Source organism: Athene cunicularia (genome assembly GCF_003259725.1).
Source record: "Athene cunicularia isolate RWA chromosome 1 unlocalized genomic scaffold, athCun1 chr1_part2, whole genome shotgun sequence".
Lineage (NCBI taxonomy): Eukaryota > Metazoa > Chordata > Aves > Strigiformes > Strigidae > Athene > Athene cunicularia.
The window spans coordinates 11899376-11921463 of record NW_020799092.1 but is presented as its reverse complement, the minus strand read 5'-3'; the positions used below and the strand labels follow the sequence as shown (position 1 = coordinate 11921463).

General features: G+C 38.9%; 1 protein-coding gene across 20 annotated transcripts in view; it reads left to right on the top strand.

Annotated features, from left to right (window-relative positions):
• The window catches only part of CACNA1C (calcium voltage-gated channel subunit alpha1 C), a 444106-nt gene that overhangs the window by 283098 nt on the left and 138920 nt on the right, over positions 1-22088 (top strand). For 14 of the 20 annotated variants that reach the window (XM_026841170.1, XM_026841183.1, XM_026841181.1 and 11 more), the window contains exons 8-9: positions 7150-7253; positions 14323-14495. In XM_026841170.1, coding sequence (XP_026696971.1) covers positions 7150-7253; positions 14323-14495 — 277 coding nt within the window. Of the gene's footprint in view, positions 1-7149; positions 7254-7628; positions 7733-14322; positions 14496-22088 lie in introns of all 20 variants that reach the window. The other 6 variants (XM_026841189.1, XM_026841188.1, XM_026841190.1 and 3 more) reach the window with 1 other exon arrangement.

The window sequence follows — 22088 nt, the reverse complement described above, 5'->3', positions numbered from 1 at the left end:
CCCTTATCACCTGTCTTAAAGACTCAGGAAGGCTGAAAGAGTATTTCAGGTTGACAATATAAATGATAAGACTTCTCATCTTGCATTAGAATGTCTAGACTGAAATGCTTAAATCTTTTTCTCATTTTTTAGTCACTATGTGCATTAAACTTTTAATTTTTCCCAGAAAATTTCAGAAAATTAGTTCCTTATCATATATTTCTCACAATCCTGTGCCCCATCCCATTCAAAGTACTTATGCATATGAATTAATTTCTGCTGGTAACAATACTATTGACCACTGACTTCAATGGAATTATTCATATCCTTTAAATTATGCACATACATGAGTACTGGGTTAAAAACCAACCGAGAAAAGACAACTAATTAGATTTTTAATATTGAAGGATCTGCAAGGTGGAATCTTCATCCTTAGGATAATAATGTACTAAGTCTAAATCCAGCTTTAAGGATATATGATGGGTAATAGGAAATGTGATCCTTTCTTGCTCCTTCTGTTAATGGTGAAGTCAGATGGATACATGCTGTGTATGTGGAGACCAGCCAGTAATTTCTCCAGTAAAAATGTGCTTTTTCATGTCTTTATTGACATGACATGCAGCAGCCTCACACCATTCAGGCTTCAAACAAATCAGCAGATTCATGGTGTATAGGATATCAGTGCTAAAGAAGCAATCCCTTAGTTTGCCCCACAGGCTGGAAAAAGTGCTTATGGAGCCTGACACACATAGAAAGTCAATTTTAGTACTGTGTCCCTTTTTACTGTACCTTTAGTTCTGTCGCCTCATTGAAATCTTTCTGGGGCTTATTTCAAGCATTTATAGTTTTGTGGAAAAGTTAGAAATTCTGAATAACAATAATTTCCTTGTTAACAGCAATACTAAGAGCAGTGGGACTTACAATAAGTTGCAAAATGCATAATTCATATATTTATCACAAGTATTACATAAAATAAAACAGTATCACATAAGCAGTGTACTGTTTAGAGATCAGAGAAAAATGCAATGTGCAGGATTTGTTAACAGAGCTAACCAACAATACTAATTTTTTGCATATTTAGGGGTTGGTTTATTTGTATCACAGTCTAAATAATCACAGTCCAATTACCTACCTATGAGTTGTTTAAGAGCATGACCACTAAAGAGACAGTTATCAGATGTTTTAGATCTCTAAGGAGAAGTTGAGAGAAAGAAAGGAGTCAAACCTTCACAAGTCCTCTGCCTGCCAGCAAGAGCTTCCAAGGCAAAGACTGCAAGTGTTCTTAAGCCCAAATCAACTCTGCAGTTGATAAGTTAAACAGAAGAGAATGATTAATTGGAAAAATTCTTTTTTGTTTGCAGAGCAGCCTCAAAAATCATGCTATTGCTAGTTACAATTGTTAGCTGGATGTTCTCAGGAACTACCAGCAATAACCTTTTTCTCATTTGGGATAAGAGTTTTGTTCCTCAGCTGTTTCTGCTGATGTAATATATCTAGTATGATGAACATTTCAGAAACAAAGCAAAGCTTTAACTATCATGAAAGCAGTGTGAAGATACGATGGAAACCAAAAAATAATAGAAGAGTAGGAGTACTTTCTTTTATAGGCCATGTAGCCATTGCCTGAGATGTAGGATTTACTAACTGTCTATAATGTCGATTCTCTTTGTTTTCCTTTAATATTGCCACACAGCTGTAGCTGTGAAGGGTGAAGTTCCATCCTATGTTTGTTTTAATTGGTTTTGTACCTGAGTTCTGACTAAAAAATTTGAGGAAAGCCATGTTTTTCTCACAGTGCGAAACAGTGCATTATCCTAGTAAAAGAGTTTCTAGTGTTGTTTAAGCAGAGTTTAAAGTTGTAGCTCCATGACCATATGTGTGAATGAAATGCATTCACCCAAACGTTCATGGGAAGAGAAGGAAAGAGGGAGTTAAAAAGGAAAAATTATGTTTTAATCCAAACCTCTTTACTTTGTAGTTGATCAGTGCTAAATATCTAAATCTCACATTAGTATATGCATGGCCTTTTATGTCTCACCTGAGCTGTGCTTGCCAGTAGGCTACCACTTGATCTTTGATCTAGGATGAGGAAATTACTTCTATGCATCTTTAAAGTTATAAAGGTGCTTAAGTTCTTTTTATGGAAAAGATGGGTTTCAAAATGAAGGATTTAAACAGGAATATATATTCAGTGACAACTGTTACCTCTTCTTTCTGCTATCTCCTGCTTCCAGTATTCTCCACTTTTATATCCTTACAAGAAAGACTTGGTTTCAACTAGAGATATTGTTACTGACCATAACCATTACCTTTGGCTGGATTATTTCCTGAGGCAGTGAATTCAACAGATATGTTGCATAAAATAGCATTTCTACGCAAAATTTCCAAATTTACTGCCCTTTAATTTTATTGAGTATTCTGCTCCTCTTGATTGTTACTCTGTGAAAGGTTATACACTTCATTATAAAATACTTGAAACACTTGACTTGTATTTAAAAAAGGCTATCATAACATTCTATAGTCATTAGAAATCAGCAATTTATTCAATAGAAGCGTAGCCTTCGTGCCCTAGTTAATTGACTTTCTGTAGTGTGCACTGAACAAGACAGACTTCATTTTTTTCTTCAGCCTGCTGCTTTCCAGTGAGACAGCTGTCCTTCTATGATGGATTAAACTTTTCCTGTAACTTCGGTTATTTTTGAAAGACATTTGGCACAAACATCAGGGTGTAAGTGTGTGAATTGTGTTTACCCCTCCCATTAAGTGACTGAAGGACCTCTACTATGTGCTTGGCGATGCTTCACCATTATGTTAATAGATAATATGCCTCTGACATTATCTTTGAACTATGATGCCTGTGTAATGAATGAGATACTTGCAAAATGTGCCAGACTATTATCCCTGGGAAAAAAAAAAAAAAAATCTCTAAACAAGTAAAGTATGCATATCTCCTGCAGCTTTACCCATGTCTTCATCTATGTCTTCTGAAGAACTAGAAAACATAGGCACAAAGGCTATTTATAGAGATTAATAGACTTTTATTCCTTGGCCCCTGCTGAAACTGCTGGTTGTAATTCTGAGCAGTAAACTACAGAATTAAAAATCCTAGTGTTATTTCTAGGACATTATCTGTATCATTGAGAGAAAAGCCTTCAACTGGACGTTGAAGTGCTATAGTCATGACAGCAATTAAGGATGCTTGGCAATGAAGAGCTCTTCCCCAGTACACATGGTCCATCAGACCTCAGATATGCTGAAATACTCTCTTTTCGTCATGATGCTGAGTGGTTTATTTGACAGTACCCAGGGAGGCAAGGTAGTATCCCACTTTGCAGATTGGAAAGCTGGAGCATAGTGAATCCAAATGATGTCCCCATGGTGCCAGAAAGGATATGTACCAAATCATGAGAAGGAATCTGAGATCCTTATTTCTGAGGTCTATGAGAGATGATGCTTTAATGTTCAGAAAAGTACCAATTTTCTCACTGTTGTGAGTAGTGAGATGTGAGTTTTGAGATGTGAGCTATGAAAGGCCAGGCAGTTTGACTCAGAAAGTGGAATTATTTCTATAAATCTGCAGATTCCCACCAATGCTGTGCTCCCAACTGACCTAACAGTTGTCCCATACGTGCTTAAGTGGACATCAGGTTGCAGTCACCTTGACTACTGTAGCTGGAATATTATCATTCAGACCTACATTGGCTGTTAGTCTTTGTTCAGACTGTAAATTTAGATGATCCACCTTTTCTGTTGAGATTCATATGACTAATAATAAAAACACTCGGGGAGAAAAAGTACACTCAGTGACCAGAGAGCTGAACCATGTACAGGAGTTTGTACTGTCCATCCTAGAGAGGCAACCTATAACTGAATCATTTTCTGTTCACTGTAGACAACAGTACAAAATATATTTTGCACACCTTATGTTCTGCACTCAGTAGTGTGATGATAACACTCCTGATCTTGTCATGACCCTCTGCAGCTTCTCCACTTCAGTGGCATAATTTGGAAGAAATCAGCTCTACCACCTAAGTTATGCTTGGAGTGAAAGCCTCCAGCTGCAGTCAACAGGACATGTGTATGCATACACATGTGATTAGTAGCTACATATTTGCAGAATGATGATAAGTTTCCAGCAAGCAGTTTCACGCAAACACAGGTGCAAGTTTTTTAATTATAACTGTATGGCAGCATTTTTCAGTTGAGGACAGTCCATCCTGGACTTCCATTTTTGCAGGAAGCATTTCCAGATATTTGGAAGGATACAATCCTAGCCAAGAATTTAATGTTTCTTAAATGCTGATATGTTGCTCTTACTGTTTGGAGTAAGTCGATTTCCTTTTTTTTCCCCCAACATCTGCCAAGCAGCCTATATCTCAGCATTCTCCTGCCAATGTTTTTCAAGAGCCAGTAGTAAGCTCACAGTATGCTGTATCCTTCTCAAGGTTGTTTTTTTTGTTTTGTTTTTTTTTTAACATAATTTACCAAATACCTAATGTTATATCACCATATAACATACATTCCTGTCACCTGTGGCTCAGTCCCACAATGTATGGAGTAATTTTGCCTTCTACTAAACAAATGAGACATGAGAGCACCAACCATTAGGGAGTCCAGCAACAGACAGCTGTCTGCCAAATACTGATGGTTTCTCTACACTTGAGAAGCTATCATTGTCTCTGACTCTCAGCTTCTCTGTTATGTGTATGACTGGGCAATAAAAATGAGAGGAAAAGCTCATCTCCTAAGTGTTCAGCCTGAGAAGTCCCAAATTCTCTGTTGTACCAGAATGCAGGTCTATTTTTCAGGACTAATTTGTGCTGATGCTAGTTGGTACAATTGTTATGCAATTGTGCAGGCATTGGGAATAACTGAAGTACACTATACTCTACTTTATACTTTATACTTTACCAGGCCATGATGGAAGCTTCTTGCCATCCTGGCAATTTCTTCGTGCCAGAATAGTACAAAAAGCACCCTGACATGCACCTGAATTCTGTACCCAGCACCCTGGCATTTGCTATTTAGGATTCACTTGTATCACAGCTTTGAGAAGTTCTATTTTTCCAGCTGACTTTCTCAGCTGACAAAAAAAGCCAAACCAAACCAAAAAACAAAAAAACACACCAAAAAAGCCCACAACTGCCAGTAGATAAATATTGTACAGCTGAGGCTTTTTTATCACCATCTATCATAATTAGAGGGAAGTCAATTCATCATTGTGCCTGCACTGGTAAATTCTTGTGGCAGATTTTCAAAGTCATCCATACTTGTTTGTGTGGACTGCTTTATTTAGATAGTGGTGTTCTTTGTAGGAGATGATGTTAAGCCTCATTTCTTTACTTAATCCCAGTTTGGGCAGTTACATTTTGCCTGCCTGATTTCTCCACCCTGGTTTCAGGTGAATATTTGCTTCAATCTTATATACCATGATGTTTTGTTCTCTTTAAAGCACTGATGTGTTTCACATCAGAGGTGTCTACTTTTTTGGTCATGTAGGATGAAATGTGGCTTGCAAACATAAAGAATAATAGTATTATTTACAAACTAACTGGATAATTCTACAAAAGTATTAAAAGGGAAGCTAGTAATATGCATTAGGGAATGTTAGATCTTTGGGTATTCTCTTTTGACCACCAAATGTATTAATCCTATGAGAAAGGAGCTGATGAACTGTTTTCACGGAGTCCGATTTTGAGCTTATTTTTTAATGAGTCTGCTTCAGTTCAGTCGCAGCTGAAGGAGCCCTGAGATAGAGTTCTGGATCAGCCTATTGACTGTGGACTATTACTAAACAAGGACTTTAGTGACTGTACTTTGAAAGAAAAATTGATAATGGACTTCAGTCCATAAAGAACTGATTATATTAGTGTTATTCTCCTGCCTTGTCTTACTGAAGGTCTGAAATTCCTTTCCTGAGTTGTTATGAATCTTGAGTCAGATCACCCCCCCTGAAGTGTGTCTCTGTGCCCATGTATGGAAGAATATTTCTTCTGTGAGCACAACAATTGCTTAAGTTGCAAAGGAGAGAGCGTTTTCCTGAAAAGAGAGGACAACGTATGGTAAAATTTTCAAAATCAAGGAAAACAAAGGAACCCAGGCCGTTTTATGCCTTTAGGTACTTTCAAGTCTGCAATTTACATTCATAAATCATTTTAGTGCTCCTGAAAATGTTAACCATCATCTGTTTCTTTAATGATGCTATGTTTGGCTCAGGAGATGCTTATGAAAAGTAAAGAAAAAGGGACTCTTTGATACCATCATGAAAGTGAGATTCTGTTAAGGTATCCAAAAACTTTGCATAATTTTGAACTTTGAAGGAGACTTCAAGATAAAAGAGTGTTTATGTACTAGATGCTTTTAGAGTATATACAATATCTTATTATGTGCTAGAGTTGCTCTACACATGACACAGGTTCTGGTGTTAAAACAGTAGTCTGCCTGCTTCTTTTGAAGATGCTTGTAGTAGTGTGAAAGCCAGAGCTACATTTATGTCATTCAGGCTACACTCTCAAATTCTCTGAGTATTCAGTTGTGTAGGAATCACATTTTGAAGGAAAGATTAATTCTTCAAGGAGAAAAAGGAAGTTTTCAAGACGGCTTTAGAAAACACTTGACCAGGTCAGAACATGGTGGGCCTTGAAAGGATCTTCCTCAAAAACGTACAGCTACTGCCCTTGCTGTAGTAAACTGTGAAGATTACCAGAGCATTTCCAGAAAAAGATCAGTATTTGCCCACAGTTTACACATGTTTCTTTGAGGTATGTGTACCTGTGCTACACATGGGAAGTAAACATGATCTGATAATCCCTGGCAACAAAGAATCATATGTATGTTCAGTGGTTAGAAGTTCAGAAGTCTTCAGATGGGCCCTTGTGGTGCTGTAAGTAAACTCCAGAAAGTGACAGTCCACAACTTTGAGCATCCAAAGACAGGCCAGTACAGCACATGGTTGTATCTCAGCCTGTATTAATCACTGCCTGTAAGGAAACATCTAGGAGGAAGAAAGCAATCAAAGTAGCAGTCGTATCAGAAAGAACATACAGAAACACTTGCTATGATTATGTGTAAACCAACCGCAGGCTCTGTGTACAAACCTTTCCATCTGTTCCTTTGCCTAATCATTTCTGCTTTCCCTCTCTGTCTTCTAACTTTCCTTCGTCTTTCCAGATGCAGGACGCTATGGGCTATGAGTTACCATGGGTGTATTTTGTCAGTCTGGTCATCTTTGGATCCTTTTTCGTTCTAAATCTGGTTCTTGGTGTGTTGAGCGGGTAAGCTGACAGTTTTGGTGTCCTTTTTCCAATGCTACAGGGCAAGACTCCATAATAAGGGTTCTTCCCTGTCACCAGGATTCTTTCAGAGGGATTAAAAATCTGAATCCAAGGAAGCTTCATATCAGCTCTCAAATATTTTGACAAAATGTTCAAATGTTGCAAATAGCAATACAGGTAACAAAAGAGGTGTTACTCTCTGACAAAGAAATGCAACCTCAGGGCATTCAAAATTGCTAATGTCAACCTGTCATAAATCTCCAGAAAACTGGCTATTGAAAATCTTACTGCTGGTGACTTGGGATCTCTTTGGCTGGAGCCTTGCAGTGCTCAGAATCTGAGCTTGTCTCACTAATTATCATTCCACTCTTCCAGGTCAATGATGCCATAGGAAGGGACTGGCCCTGGATCTATTTTGTTACACTAATCATCATAGGGTCATTTTTTGTACTTAACTTGGTTCTCGGTGTACTTAGCGGGTAAGCAGTACCAGGAAAATGTTTTATTATTGTTTATTTTTTAAAATTTGTATTTCTATTCCTACTCTCTGGTTACCAAAACAACGGGCAATGGTGGGTTGATCTCAGGAACCGTAATAGAAAGCCTAGGCTATTGCTGTGCCAGTAGCAAAATATGGCATTCCTAATGGCATGGAAGGAGTCTTTTGACTAAATCAAAGGAATACAAGATAACTCTTTGCCTGTAACATGTTCCTCTACCTAAAATCCCTACCTGTACTCTGTGGGCAGAGGACAACTCTATGCTCCCCTGTAAGCGAAACACATGACCATAGAAGAAGGGAATTACATTAAAATTTCTGGAAGTCAGTGGGTCTGAAGGAGGAATAGAGCATGAGACAAATCCCTTCACATTTGTGGGATGAGATTCCTGCCCAATTATGTCTTCTCACATGAATTTTCACACTGCTTAGTATCTCTAAAGCACAGCCTAGTGGGAGACCATTTTCCTTGGAGAGTGTCTTGGGCACGTTTCTTCTTCAATAAGTCCATCTTCTCTATTGTGCAGATTACAAGCTTAACATGATGCAGAGAGAAAAGATCATTTCCCTCTGACCTTTTCTAAGGATGAACAGAGAAGCAGGATAATTCCTTCTAGTGTTTAAGTATTCCTAAGACATCTAGACATTTAGCTGTATTTCAGTTCTGCAGTGTAACCCTCACTGCAAAACATCATTTTAATGGCTTTGATTAAAAACAATTGATATTGTCCTCAGTAGTTTAAAAGTTTTACCACCCCTGGGGAGACACATAATTAGAGGAATTAAGCCAACAAACATTCCTCACAAGATTTTTTTTTTTAAAAGTCTCTTAGAATTGGGCTCTGATTCCATATTTGGGCATTAGGTGCCTACAGCCATTTTATGTACATGGATAAATATGGTATGAGGACATCTATCGATCCTCTCTTTTTTGTTGCTAACATCCTGCCTCCTTTAATGAGCTCTAAATGAATTTGATCAGAGCCTGTACCTGTTGCCTGAGTGAGCATCCCTGAAGTCCCCTGTCTTTTGATCAAAAGAGAAGGAAAATTATCTCTGAACAGGAGAGAGGACTTGATGCCTCACAGAAATTATGTCCTCAGTACTTGTGCCAACAACATAGGAAGGGCAGTAGTAGGACCAAAGAAGAAGATCCACCATTGGCCATCCTGCAAAGAGACAGGTAATAGCAGATCTACAGGAGGTATTACTACTACCTTCATTACTCCATTGAAGGAGACAAGCCTCTAAGACAGCTGCTGCAAAGAGAAGTGTTTCCAAGCAGTAATGGGAATGGAAAAAATCCCCAGTAATGGAGTGTCAGGCAATAGTCTGTGTTTGGATATCTGGAGAGTGATACTCTGGGTACAACTTTAAAATGCAAGCTCCTCATTTCTCCAGGTAGATAACTGATCAGCAGGTAAGGATGTCAGCAGTAGTGGAGAATGATGACCATCTGACAGATGGAAAGTGATTTGTTGTATCAGAGGTGGACTCAAGAACCACGTAGGACGTGGTTAAAGATTATATAGCATCTGATTGGATAAACAGTGCCTGTGAGCCTAGCCTGAGGAGTGCACACTGTTGAAGCACTGCTGATTCGATTTACCTACACTTGGATTTGTGTCTGTACATAATTAAAAATCGAATTTCCTCTCTCTTTCATTTTTCAATTCAAGAAAGTGTTTTGGGGCCTAGATCTTCCACCTCCTGACACACTGCAGCTAGACCACCACAGTTAGTGGTAAGAGATGGCAACAGTCTGTAGAGAAAACTGAGATCAAAGATGAAGTTCACCTTGTTTAAGCTGTGAGTCACTCTTTCTGGCTGTGTTCAGAGTGTTGTGACAGCTGGACTGTTTCTGCAATTTTTTTTCCAACTGGAGAAAATTAAGAAGAGACTTAGGAATTTGCATCCATGAAAAAAAATAGAAATTATGCGAGAAATGTTGCAAATTTTCTTTGAGCTAAATAAGCAGGTCTTAAACAATTAACTTTCTAAACCAGTTCTAAATTCTGCTGAGTTGCGAAGTATCTTCACTCTGCAGATTCAGCATTTTTTTTAGAGACTTGCTGTTACTGATCTATGTAAATGATCCACCTGTCTGTTCTATGTAGATACAAAACAACAATCCTGGGCGTCTTTGTATATCCATTCTGGGCATCTCTGATTTCTTCCCATTTATCTATTTCAGGAACTTCACCAAACATGTTGTGTAGGCAATGACAGATTAGCTTAGGGTTTTTTTAATAATTTCTGAATACATAAGTGTAATTAATTGTACTCACAAAGACACCTTGACTGCACCTGCAAAATCAAATGCTGAGTTCTGCTCTACCAAAAGAGCGTATTTGTAATTTGTTTTTCCTCGGGTATGTCATCCATTCATGGTCCTTCTGGTTAATTTACTAGTTACATGCCAAGCTAAATAGTATGACAGAGTATTCATGTGTAGAGCTATAATCCTCTTCCTGTCTTGACTGTGCACAATATAAGATTCATGTATTCCAAAGGAAATATCTAGTCAGCAGATTACATGGTAGACCTCCTCAAGCCAAGGCAAAAGGATTCCACGTCATTGCTGTGAGCAGTGAAGCCCCTCTTAGTGGTCTCTCGAGATCAGATCTGTTCATGTCTGTTATCTGTTTCAGTCAATTAGTGAGGAAAAGAAATAGCAGTGTATGTTCAACTTTCAGACCTTCATACCTAAGCATATATATTCACATTTCTTTTCAGTTTTGCCTAGTAGTGATCCAAATCCCAGGACACAGGCCAAACAGGCAGTTGCCTAGGGCAAATGGAGGGCAGAAGAACAGATGTTTCTTCTGCTTTAAGAGGATCCTGGAAAACCCAGTTGTCTGCTTTTGGTGCTTTTACTGCTGAGGAAGAGGTCTGAGTGAATGGGAGGCTGGCTGTGGTTGTAGCTCCTCCTGGAGTAAGTTTTTGTGACCTTTCAGGACTTTCTTCTAGTCTTCTGCACCCTCTTCCAACCCTTCCCATTCCTTGATGTATTTATCAGGGTAGATTATTTGGAGTCTTGTGCTGTAATTTTAGTAGTAATCAAGAGTTTTGACCTGATAGAATTCTGCTGTTTTGCTCGCTTTCCATCACTCCTCTAAATGTGAGAAATCAGATTCAGATCAGATATAGACAAGAATTAGCTATATTCCATCATCAGGGATGGGCAAGTGAAATTTTCTTCTGGAATGGCGCAGGATACAGAGCTGGGTGTTTATATTTATGATCTTGACTCTATCCTCACACAGAGAAAATATCTCTCACAAATACTCTGCTTTTTGGTATTCCCATTGGCAGACATGTCTTACACTTTTCTGGGAGCAGTAAAGGAAAGTGAAGCAAAATGAATTCTGGTAAAAACCACCAGATTCACCAACTCTTAAACTGATGTTCTCTTGTTCACTGAGAAGAGACAGATTGCTTGGTAGTTCTGCAAGCCTTTGTCAACCTTGTCTTGACATGATAGTGCAATCTTTTTTAAGCAGGCCACCTCCAGACTCAAGATGGCATTTCCATCAGAAAGCTTATTTGGTCCTTTGCCTCCCTGCTGAAACTGCAAACAGTGACCATTTATTGCCAACTGCGATAGTGGCAGAGGTAATATGCACGCCTGCCTGCAACAGAAACTGGACTGAAGTCACCAGATCATTTCACACGGGATGGTAAATGACCATTGCTAGTAATTCTTGATCGTGAACTACATTTGCCTGAGTACAGCCTGGCATTCCACATGGGAGGTGGTTTGAATTGCATTAACAATTTCCTGAGCCACCTGTTCTCAGTGGTTTAATGTTAGTAGAGCATAGAAATCAAGATAATTTAAATAAGTTGTCTTTTTTGGAGAGTCATCTAACATGTAGATTATTATACATTGTACAAAGGAAAGAGACATGCAATTGCAGATCGTTTAGACTAGTCAATCACAGTGTTTTCAGTTGTGCCATTTAAAAGCTTGGTAACAAATTCACTCCTATGCAGACAGCCACTGTAAAGACATCATGCTAATAACTCATGTTGATTTAGTCAGAATTTTCCCCAGCCTCAGTCCCATTTGAGGAAGTAAGAGGGGACTGAAAAGACCCAAGTAGGCATGCAGCTTAGATATATCTAACATAAATGATCCACTTCAGTGCACAGTAGGAATTTTGCTTTCTGTAAGCTGAGCCGTTTCATGATGTTTTCCACTTTGGTTTCTAAACGAGTCTCTTGCAAGTCATATTGATGCAAATATGAGTAGTTTTCACTTAGAATTGAGGGCTCAGTCCCTTTCAAAATTGGACCCATTTGTTCTAGATTCTAAAATACCGTTTTAAGATCGAACAATTGAAATACTGGGATGTGATTTATCAAACAGCTTAATAATACTTAGCTTCATTCAGTGGAGTTATTTGAGAGTTATTTCATTAATTTGGATAAGGCACTATGTCAGACCCAGAGGAAAGGTGTTCTTGAAGTAGAAAATATAACTGCTATTTATTGCATTTTTCTAAAATTCTTTGTACAGTTTTTGTTAGTATTGTTGGGGGGTTGTTTGTTTTTTTGACATTTTAAATAGCAAAATATCTCTCCCAGCATGAGAAAATTTGATTTTTCATTCTTGCCATGCTCGCAATAGCTGTTTCTGCCTTGTGGCTAAGTTTGGTCCCAGGGTTGACTGTGATCTACCTCAGGCCTGAGAAGCCAATAATTCTCCTCATTTCCACCTTCATTGTCACAGTTTCATGAGATGGTCTCGACCCTCAGCAATGTGGCAGGGGTGAAGATCACACAGGCATTCTTTGTCACATACTTTAGCTTGAAATTTAGACTGGATATTAGGAAGTAATTCTTTACAGAGCGGGTTGTTAGGCATTGGAATGGGCTGACCAGGGAGGTCGTGGAGTCCCCATCCCTGGAGGTGTTTAAGAGTTGGGTTGACATAGCACTCAGGAATATGGTGTAGTTGAGAACAGTCAGTGTTAGGTTAATGGTTGGACTAAATGATCTTCAAGGTCTTTTCCAACCTAGATGATTCTGTGATTCCATGAAATGAATACATCATCCTTTCATTCTGCTGCGGCGCTGGTTTCATGCACAGCTCATAATATTGAAAGCCTTATCCAAATCCTGTGAAGTCTATGGAAAACTTTCAGTGGGTTTTGGACCAGACGGAAGAGAAGTACTTCACCACCACTGTTAGAAACTCACCTCCACCTCACTTGCTTGAGGACACTTCACATGGCATTCATTACTATCTTGGATAGGATTTTCATAATCCTAATATTATCCCACTAAAGCTAGTGGTAGGTTTCCTATTTGTTTTTGCAGGAGCAAACCGAAGACAAATATTAAGTGGAGTTTTTTTAAAAACATCCGCTCATTGCTGACAGTCATCAGCGAGGGTAATGGATAATGCATTGGAGAAAATTACCTCTCATTTCTAGAAACACTGGGCCGTATCATCTGCTATGTGTGCCTTATGTAGTAATATGCTTCAGCAGATATAAGACTTAATGGTTAAGTACTCTTGGTCCAGCACTTTTCACAATCATTAAGCTTACTTTTTAAAATACAAGTGTTAAAACCTGGTTTAGAACCACAGGAGAGTCTCTAAATAGAGGTAGGTCATCATTTCTAGAAAAAAATAGTGCAGTATAGGTGTCTCTGAAAGAGAGGAAGAAAGCACCACAGCCAAAAAGAAGGCAAAACAAGCACTCAACGTGCAGAACTAAGCAACATGAAATTCCTGTTCCTATACCCTCTGTTTTAAGCCTATATTCCCAATAGTGGTCTTTCAAAACTATCAGATGTCTACCCTAGTTCACTTTCTGGCAGAATCTATTAGTTTATCTACTCATAATTTATCATGTTTGTCTACCCATAATTTATCATGTTTGTTTACCCAATTCAAGATTTGAAAAATATGTTTTATGTCAGATAATAGCCCTGAATACTGAAAGTCTGCAGTAAAACATTGAGATCTGAGTTTTTAAATCTATTGTCCAGTACTGTGGGTGGAATTTCCATAATTAAATATATACAGAATTGTGAGTACCATTAATTACACTTACAATTAGCCTAATTTACTTGTGATTATATTTATAATCTTAAAGACAAATTAAAACCTGGCTAAAAATTAGAGCCACCATCTCACTCTCCAGATGTCAGATTATTGTCAAACAGTTCATCACTGAATTAGCCATTATTCATATAGATATTTGTGGATAACTGTTGGAGACTATCAAGTGGTAAATAATATTAGAAAGTGTATGGTATTGTACATAAATGTTGCATATGTGTTTTATTTGAATTGTCAATCAAATGTTGAGAATGAAAGTATTTTAAAAAGGTATTCATGTTTTCCTATGCATTGGTAAGAATGTGGACATCCAGCTATTTTACACGTGTATTTATCAAGGCTACTCCATTCATGTGTCTGTCTTGAAAGAATAGAGAAAGCTGGGTGTCCCTCAGAGGATGTGGAGACTTTCTAGTAGAAATCAATCTAACCCACTGTTTTTCAATCTCTTCCTTCCCTCCACCTGTGTCCTATCCCACCCTCCCTCTGGCTAGGGAGTTTTCCAAAGAAAGAGAGAAGGCTAAGGCTCGGGGCGATTTCCAGAAGTTACGGGAAAAACAACAGCTAGAGGAGGATTTGAAGGGATACTTAGACTGGATAACTCAAGCAGAAGATATTGACCCAGAAAATGAAGATGAAGGCATGGATGAGGAGAAGCCTCGAAACAGTAAGCAATTTTCTTTTTTTCTCTCTCTCTCTTTCTGCTTTTAGCAAGAGAGCCTGTGTCCACCTGCTGTAGTGCTGAGATGGCTTCTAAGGAAGAACAAGTTCTTCCTGAGACTCTCACTATGCTTATACATGATTCCAGTTTAAAGCCTGTAGGAAACAGTGGAAGGGAGAAATATGTGTACAATAATTGATACTGTTCTGCAGATCCTTTTTCTTGTCCGTGGTACTGGCATGAGGTCCTGATATTAAAAAGAAAAAAGATCAATACTTCCTGTTAAAGTCTACTACTGAGATAAGTTTCAAAATATACCTCCGACTCCTATTCATTTGTTTAATTGCAGTTTAGTCTTGCAGGCTGTTTACACATGGTTAATTACTTTGAAAGCAAAGGTTTCTAGGCAAAGCAGTGCTACAGTATGGGAGAGGGGCCAGATCAACCCTGTTGTAGATTAAATGGGCCATCTGTAACTCCATTGAAATCAGTGGAATTATGTTTGCTTTTGCCAGATGGGAATTAAGCTCTCAGACATTTCTTGTAAGGGAATTATCTCTGATTCTTCTGTTCTGGAATTGAGAAGATGTTTGTGCAAAGTGAGAATTCACTAACTATCTCTTCTTATTAGAAATCCTGAAGAAGGAGGGGCTTGAAGAAAGCAGCAATTCCCTACGTTTCATTACCTTCAGAGAATCTTCTCCTTTTACTATCTCTTTGACCAATACAGGCTGCGTAACAGTTCAGAAACACCTAGTACTTATCATTGCAGGTTGTGCACTTGGGAAATGTCAGAGTTGGAACCTTTAGACAGTTACACAGTTAATGGACACTGGCGCTACTCTTAGCTTTCATTACAGAAATGTCCATTTTCCTAGTTTGATTCTGGAAGACATGAAATATTTCCCTAGAGTTCCCCTTTCCTAACAAACAAGCAAAATCCATGGGATGATCCAGTCAGAAACATTTATTCTAGTAATAGGACGATTGGACACAGGAGGGTTGTACCTACAGAGTAAAGCAAGTCTTGTATCTTCTCATGATATTTTGGGGAGTAAGCGCTACTCCCTGTTGCTGCCAGAACATTTAAGTGCTTTTAGAATAAAAATGTGGGGTCATTAATATCAGGCTATACCAATGATACTTAGGTATCCAAACTCGAAGGAGTCACTGGGGTGACTTGCTCAGACTTTGCCCAAATCAGGTTATTTTGATTTTTATGCTTGTGTCTTCATAGGGCATAAATTCAACCTCAGTAATCACTCAGAAATTAATTTATTCATGGCCAAAATCTGATGCTCTGTGGCATATCATACACGGAGGATGATATCTGGTGATCCAAATTAATTTATTTGTAAACAGAACTCCCTATTAAAAAAAAAAAAAAAAAAAAAAAAAAAAAAAAACCCAAAAAACAAACACCCACCAAAACACTACCACAGTGGACTCTGGTTGGTATACTTAAACAATATCCAAGTGGGGAGGCCAAGCACTGGGTTTCAGACAACTCCACTGAAGTCACCAGGAGAATTTCCCTTGACTTCAGTGGGAATTAGGTCATGTTTATCACATTTTCTCTTAGAGACATGCCTGCTAAAGAAAAGTGTAGCCATAGCGGTAAGGTAGCGTGATGAGAACTTGCCTTGGTTACTAGGAGGTCTGAAGTTTTTTCCATTTTAATTAACACAAAACTAATGCTGCTTTGGTAAAAGAGTTGTGGAATATGTCAGCTGTAGATTCATTGCATGTGCTGTTGGGGTGGTGTCAATCCACAGTTGAATTAACATCACCACCCATAAAAGGAGTTTGTTAAGAACTGAAAGATTATCTGTCTTCAGCTTGCTTTCAGTTCTCCCTGTTTAGTTTAATAAGATGAGTTTTGTAAGACATGGTTTATAAAGTTAGATCTCTTACATCTGACAAGTCTGGAGTTTCTCACAGTTGTCTGTTAATTACATACACTTAACAAAATAATTTGCTACCTATTTCTTTTTCAAATTACTAATGACTAATTACTAAGTATCTTCAATGCCACTGGTTCCAAGTGCAGGGTCTAAGTGGCTGTTGACTCGTCCCTAGTACACAGCACAGCATTCTCTGTGACATTGTGGCTTTGGGTCTCATTATCAGTTTTTCTTACATGGCAGACCAGGCTTGGGAACAAATGTCTGCAGTGCCTAGTTCTAAACAGTAGCATTACACCTCTGTTGAGAGGAATTTCTCAGGATGTGAAGAAAGGCTCTGGACTGGTTTTGGCCATCTACCAGGGACAGTGGTGACACTAGCAAAAGTCTCTGCACAAGAGAACAGCGGAGATCAAGCAAACGGGTCACTCCATGAAGCTTATTTGTCTATTCTTCTGGCATATGTGCCCCACCTAGAGCTGGCTGTTGATAGTAGTATTCTTCTTAGCACCTGCTGCTTGCATCTATGAATGCCAAGTTAATCCTCTCCTAGTTGTGGTGTACTATCCAGTGCTGTACCTTGGTCTTCCCGCCACAGGCTTTTTGACTATGCAAGCAAAGGGTCTCTGTGCTGCCATCCTCTGGTGAGGAAGCAAATAGCCTCTGGGTACAGACGGCAGAGAGCAACACTCCTTCCCCCCACCCCGAAGCCAATAAAAATACCTGAATGTAGGACCGCACCCAGCAGGGTTGTGGAGCTTACACTCTGGCCTTTTGTAGTTCATAAATCGCCTTCATTTTTCTTTTCCAGTAGGCTGTTGTATTTACTTTTGTACAATTGCAGGTACTGTATTGTTTAAGCTCTGTTGTATTTTTTGATGTTTCTGAATTTCAATCTTTATTCCCATGACATGTGAGAAAGTATGTTGAAAGCAAAATAGCTTGCAGTCCTCTACTGAAATGTCGTACTTCACTGGCTAACATGCTTATCTGTCACCTATCTCACATGGGAAGAAACTCCTGGTATACTGTACTTGTGTATGTGATTCCACATCTTTCTTCTCCTGCCTATGAACATACCTTCTGCAGAACCATCTCAACCCACTCAGGTGCTGGAGACTAGTTTATAAACCAGCTCTGACAAGGTCTATCTGCTCTCCTGAAGCTCAGTCACATTGCAGGTGTACTCCTCTTGGGGCTTGATAGATGTGCTAGAAAATGCATTGTATGACTACTGTGTAACAAAACCAAGCTGAGAAGTAGAGAGCCCTTCCCTTAATGGCTTCAGCTAAAGAAAATACCACAGAAAAGGTACCATGAGTACGTGACAAGGTTTTTTGCTTGGGTGTTTTGTGGGGATTTTTTGTTTGTTATCTATTGTGTTGAATGTTTGGGTATTCTTGCCAACAGTCAATCACCAGTAGGGTTAAACTGATGGTATTAATTCTCTTCCAAAAACCATCTACAAAATAAGTTCCAACTATAAGGGACAGGTGGCACAGTGTAAATGCTCTCAGGAATCCCTTTGATTTGAGTACCCTGAGACATTTGAATCCCACCTACTAGCAGTGCTGAGCTTGCATTACCAATGCTCCAATATCTCCCTTGTTTTGTGTTTAGTCTTGCTGAAAGACCTCCATTGCGTCATATGCGGCTTCAGTGTACTTTTCTGTCAAGTGCTCTTCAAAGGTCTCTTCACTGCCTTCTGTCTCTAGTACAATGTCCTGAACGCCATAGAATAGTGTTACCGCCCCTTTCCAGCACACTGTTCAATGATTAATTAATTACTAATGTTGACTCTTAAGGTATCAGCCCTGAGCCTTTCAGAAAACAATTCACTGAAGTGCACAGGGCAGTTCAGACCTCCTTAAGCTATTGTTTTAGCTCAGTAAACTTCAGAGGTTGCCTTTGCATCAGTTATATTGTACTGATGCTCAGAAGATGTGGGCTCCTGCCCGAACTGTGACAGTAACTTCCACCATTACTTTAAAGAAGTCACATCAGTTTTTGCCTTTAGTTTCCCCTTGGAGGTTGGAGGTTTAGGGGGTTTTTGTAAAGAATATCGGAAGAGTTCAGAAGTTTAATGAAAATATTAAACTAGAGTCTCAACTAGGTAAACTCTGAGATTCAGCAGTTTACACCATCTGGGCTCTGACCCAGGTAGTCTACCTAAACTGAATTATCCCAAACACAGAGAACACGTTTTCAGTCTCTTCTCTGTCCTTGGCTACAGAAGCAGGTTTTGCTGTCTTCTTACTCTGTAGAGAGGGCTACCTGCCTGTTAGCATGGGAACCACCTTCTGTAAAACGAGAACACAAGGTGAAAGGGAAGAGAAAATCACTTGCATCCTTATTTGCATGCTTACACTCTGCTTGTGCTAGTCCTTAGGACATCACCAGTCTTGTTTTGTATATGCCACTGCTTTCCTGAAGCTGTCAAACCTTGCCCTAAGTTTCAGTGGGTACTTACAGCCCTTAAAAAAATGGTCAGCTAGTCCAAGGACCACAACAGCAAGGACCTTAGTGGAGGAAAGGGTAAGAAAAGAAGATAAATGCAGGCAGAGTCATACGATCTGTGCAGCCTTTAGCTGACGCTCTCCATAGCAGAGGTCTTGGCATCCTTCTGAGGCAGTTTATTACCAGTCGTCTCTCACATGCATTGAGGGGCAGTCACAGAGCAGGCTGAATTCATTTTCTGTGTTTTGGGAAGTACATGTTTAAGGCAGTTTTTCCTTGTTGTTTGCAAACATGATTTTGCTATTATGGCAGATGTGAGGTGAGAAATGTAAAAAGGCTTCTGGGGGCTGTTTGTGTTGATGGTTTTCTTCTGTGCTCCTTCCTTGATGGGCCTTCCACACAGGAAGAAAACATTAATTTGACAGAGGAGAGAAACACATGTCACGCCACAAAATAGCTACTGAATTTCAAAATTACATGATAGCAAAGAGAACTGTCCCTTCTGTTATGACAGTAACTGGGAATTTGGCCTCTTTTTTTTTTTTCTTTTTTTTTTTCTTTTTTTCTGATAGTGGTCTGGAATGCATCTGTGCTGCTGTGGGCAGAAGCAGGAAACCTCAATTCAACAGATTCTCCTCCTATTGAAATTAATTGGCAAAACTCCCATTGACTGCACTGGGGTCAGAAAAAAGCTGTGAATGGGCAGGGAGAAGTAATTTGATGTTTCTGACTGCTCAGATTTTACCCTCCCTCTGTTTCCTTCTATTTCAGTTCTATTTGGTGCTGCCATCTGCAGTGTCAGTATGACCACATTAATGTCAGCAGAGTCCTTAAGAGTAACAGAGCCCATTGCTTGGCCTGAGATCTGATAACAAAGGCATTCTGTGTTTCAAGACAGCTCATTCTTCTAGTTAACTCATATCCAATGTAGTACTGTAAATTCAAGAGCTGATTTGCAAGTAGCTTCCCTTACAAAAATTTAGGACTAATGGCTATAGATAATCAAGTTTTCATGTAACACAGCAGAAAAAAAAAAAAAAAAAAAAAAAAAGATTGTACATTAAATAATGAAAGGTATGGGAAGGGGGTTGACTGTACATGCAGATTTATGCCTCAGTTAAGGTGGGAATAGAAAGTGTCCATTTGAAGACAAAAAGTACAGAAATACAGGCAGGTTCTAAAATATGTTAAAAACTAAGCTGTTTAAAAAGAAGTAGTCTTGAATCTTCACTTTCAGAGCAGTTATAGTAGAGCCTTGTAGTGACCTTTGGAAATGTTTGTAACATCTGAGTTTTCTGCCTCTAAGGAATCAACTTCAACCTAACTTTTTGGTGGACCACAGATTTTGTCTCCTACAACCGGTTACTTGTGAACAGCACCAGTCATAACTAGGCAGTAGAGTGCATTTAATCACAGGCTTACAAGAGTCTTCCCTAGGTGAAAATAATTTTGAGACAGGGAAGAAGTTTTCAGCTGCAAAAATACATTTTTTAGAAGAAATTGGGACCATTGGAACCTTTGGAAAACCTGTCTTTCATGGAAACACTTTGTGCTTGTGAACATCAGGCCAGAAATAAGAACAGGAGAGATGGTAGTTCAAACAGGAGAACAGAAGAATTCAAGAATTCTAGAAACAGAAGCCTCAGTAATTTCAAGCCAGAAAGGGTTTTAGTCCCAAGAGCTCCAATAGTAGTTTGACTTTATTACATAACAGGGATAAAAGCATGACCACCTTCCTCTAAAAGTTCAAGGTTTTTATGATTCATCTATCCAATTCCTATTGGTTCAACTTTCTTTTGCAAAGCCAACTTACATGCCACAAGGAGACTCCATTGATTTCGGTGAGTCTATGTACCAAATATTTTCTGTTGACTTTAATGAAAGCTGTCACTAAATCCTGTGCAATCCTTTGAGTAAGTTGGTGGTTTGAAGCTGTTGGCTAGAGAGAGTTTTGTATACACATCTAATCAGGATACCAGGACAAAAGAATACGAACTTGTTAAATTTTTACATTTAGTAATTTCATATGTCAACTTGCTCTGTGACCTCCAAATCATGTGCTTAGTGTACTGACAAGGAAGGAGCTTATAACTTTCAACCTGAAAAAATAACATTGTGCCGTGGGATAACGTCTAAAGTAGAAAGTACGTGACAGGATTTTCAAAGACTTGGTTACAGGCTAAAATTTCTGGGTGGCCTTAAAAAATTCTTTGTCCATTTTCTATGATGAAATTTAATGGGGAAGTGCACAGCTAGGGAATTAACATGGCAGATGCAGAGGGCAAAATGAGAAAGGGTATTTTTACAAGATTTGTATTTTAAATTCAGTCTTCACCATCACTGCCTTAAAACTCATGTCTTCTTACTTTATGAGCAAAAAGATGGCGTACTGAGTTAATTTTTGTCTCCTGTTTAACATAACACACTTGAAACACACCAGAACTTGTCTGTTGACAGCAAGTCAGTTCACCCTGATTTATTCTAGTTTCATCTGCAGAATTTTTCCCGATGTGTTTCACATACATATAGAAGGACATGGGCAACTACGCCTTGACAGGCATGTACGGCTTGATGCTTGTTGTCAAAAAGTGATTAAAAAACACCACAGGATGTTCGCATGGGATCTGAGATCATTTAAGCAAAAGCTGTAAGAGGCACAGACTGGAAAATGAAACCTTTATGAGTTTAGTTCCTCCAATACCAGTTGGCAATTTGAGAATGTTATCATACAACCTGGTTGCATTTTGCTTTCCATGTGTAAATACAAGGAAACAAAAGCAGTGTTGTAAAATGATTTATTATCTGTCAAAACCTCATCTAAAGAGGAAGAAAGCACAATGCCATCTACTTTTATCATTGTCCACTGATGTGGAAAATAATAATCTAATAACTAAGAAAAGATTAGCTGCAGTGCCAACAATGGTAGGCATTTCACAAGGGCACCTGATAGGTGTTTCACAAGGAGTTTAGTAGCTGTGGTAGATTTATTTTCTTTCACCTGGAGACAGAGGGACAAAAGAAGTGCTTTCTGGTGTTCACTGCACCACCAGTTTCTTCTAGGGGAAAAAAAATTCTGTATGCTCAGCTAGAGAGGTTCCAAAACATGGTTTGCTTGGACAGGAGTGACAATAACTCCCAGCTGTGTGCTGTGCCCAATGCTTTGTAGAAAGTCCTAGTGGCATTTTTCTACCTTGCCATCTTTTGAAGTAGCTCATATACTGCTCTTAATATAAATACT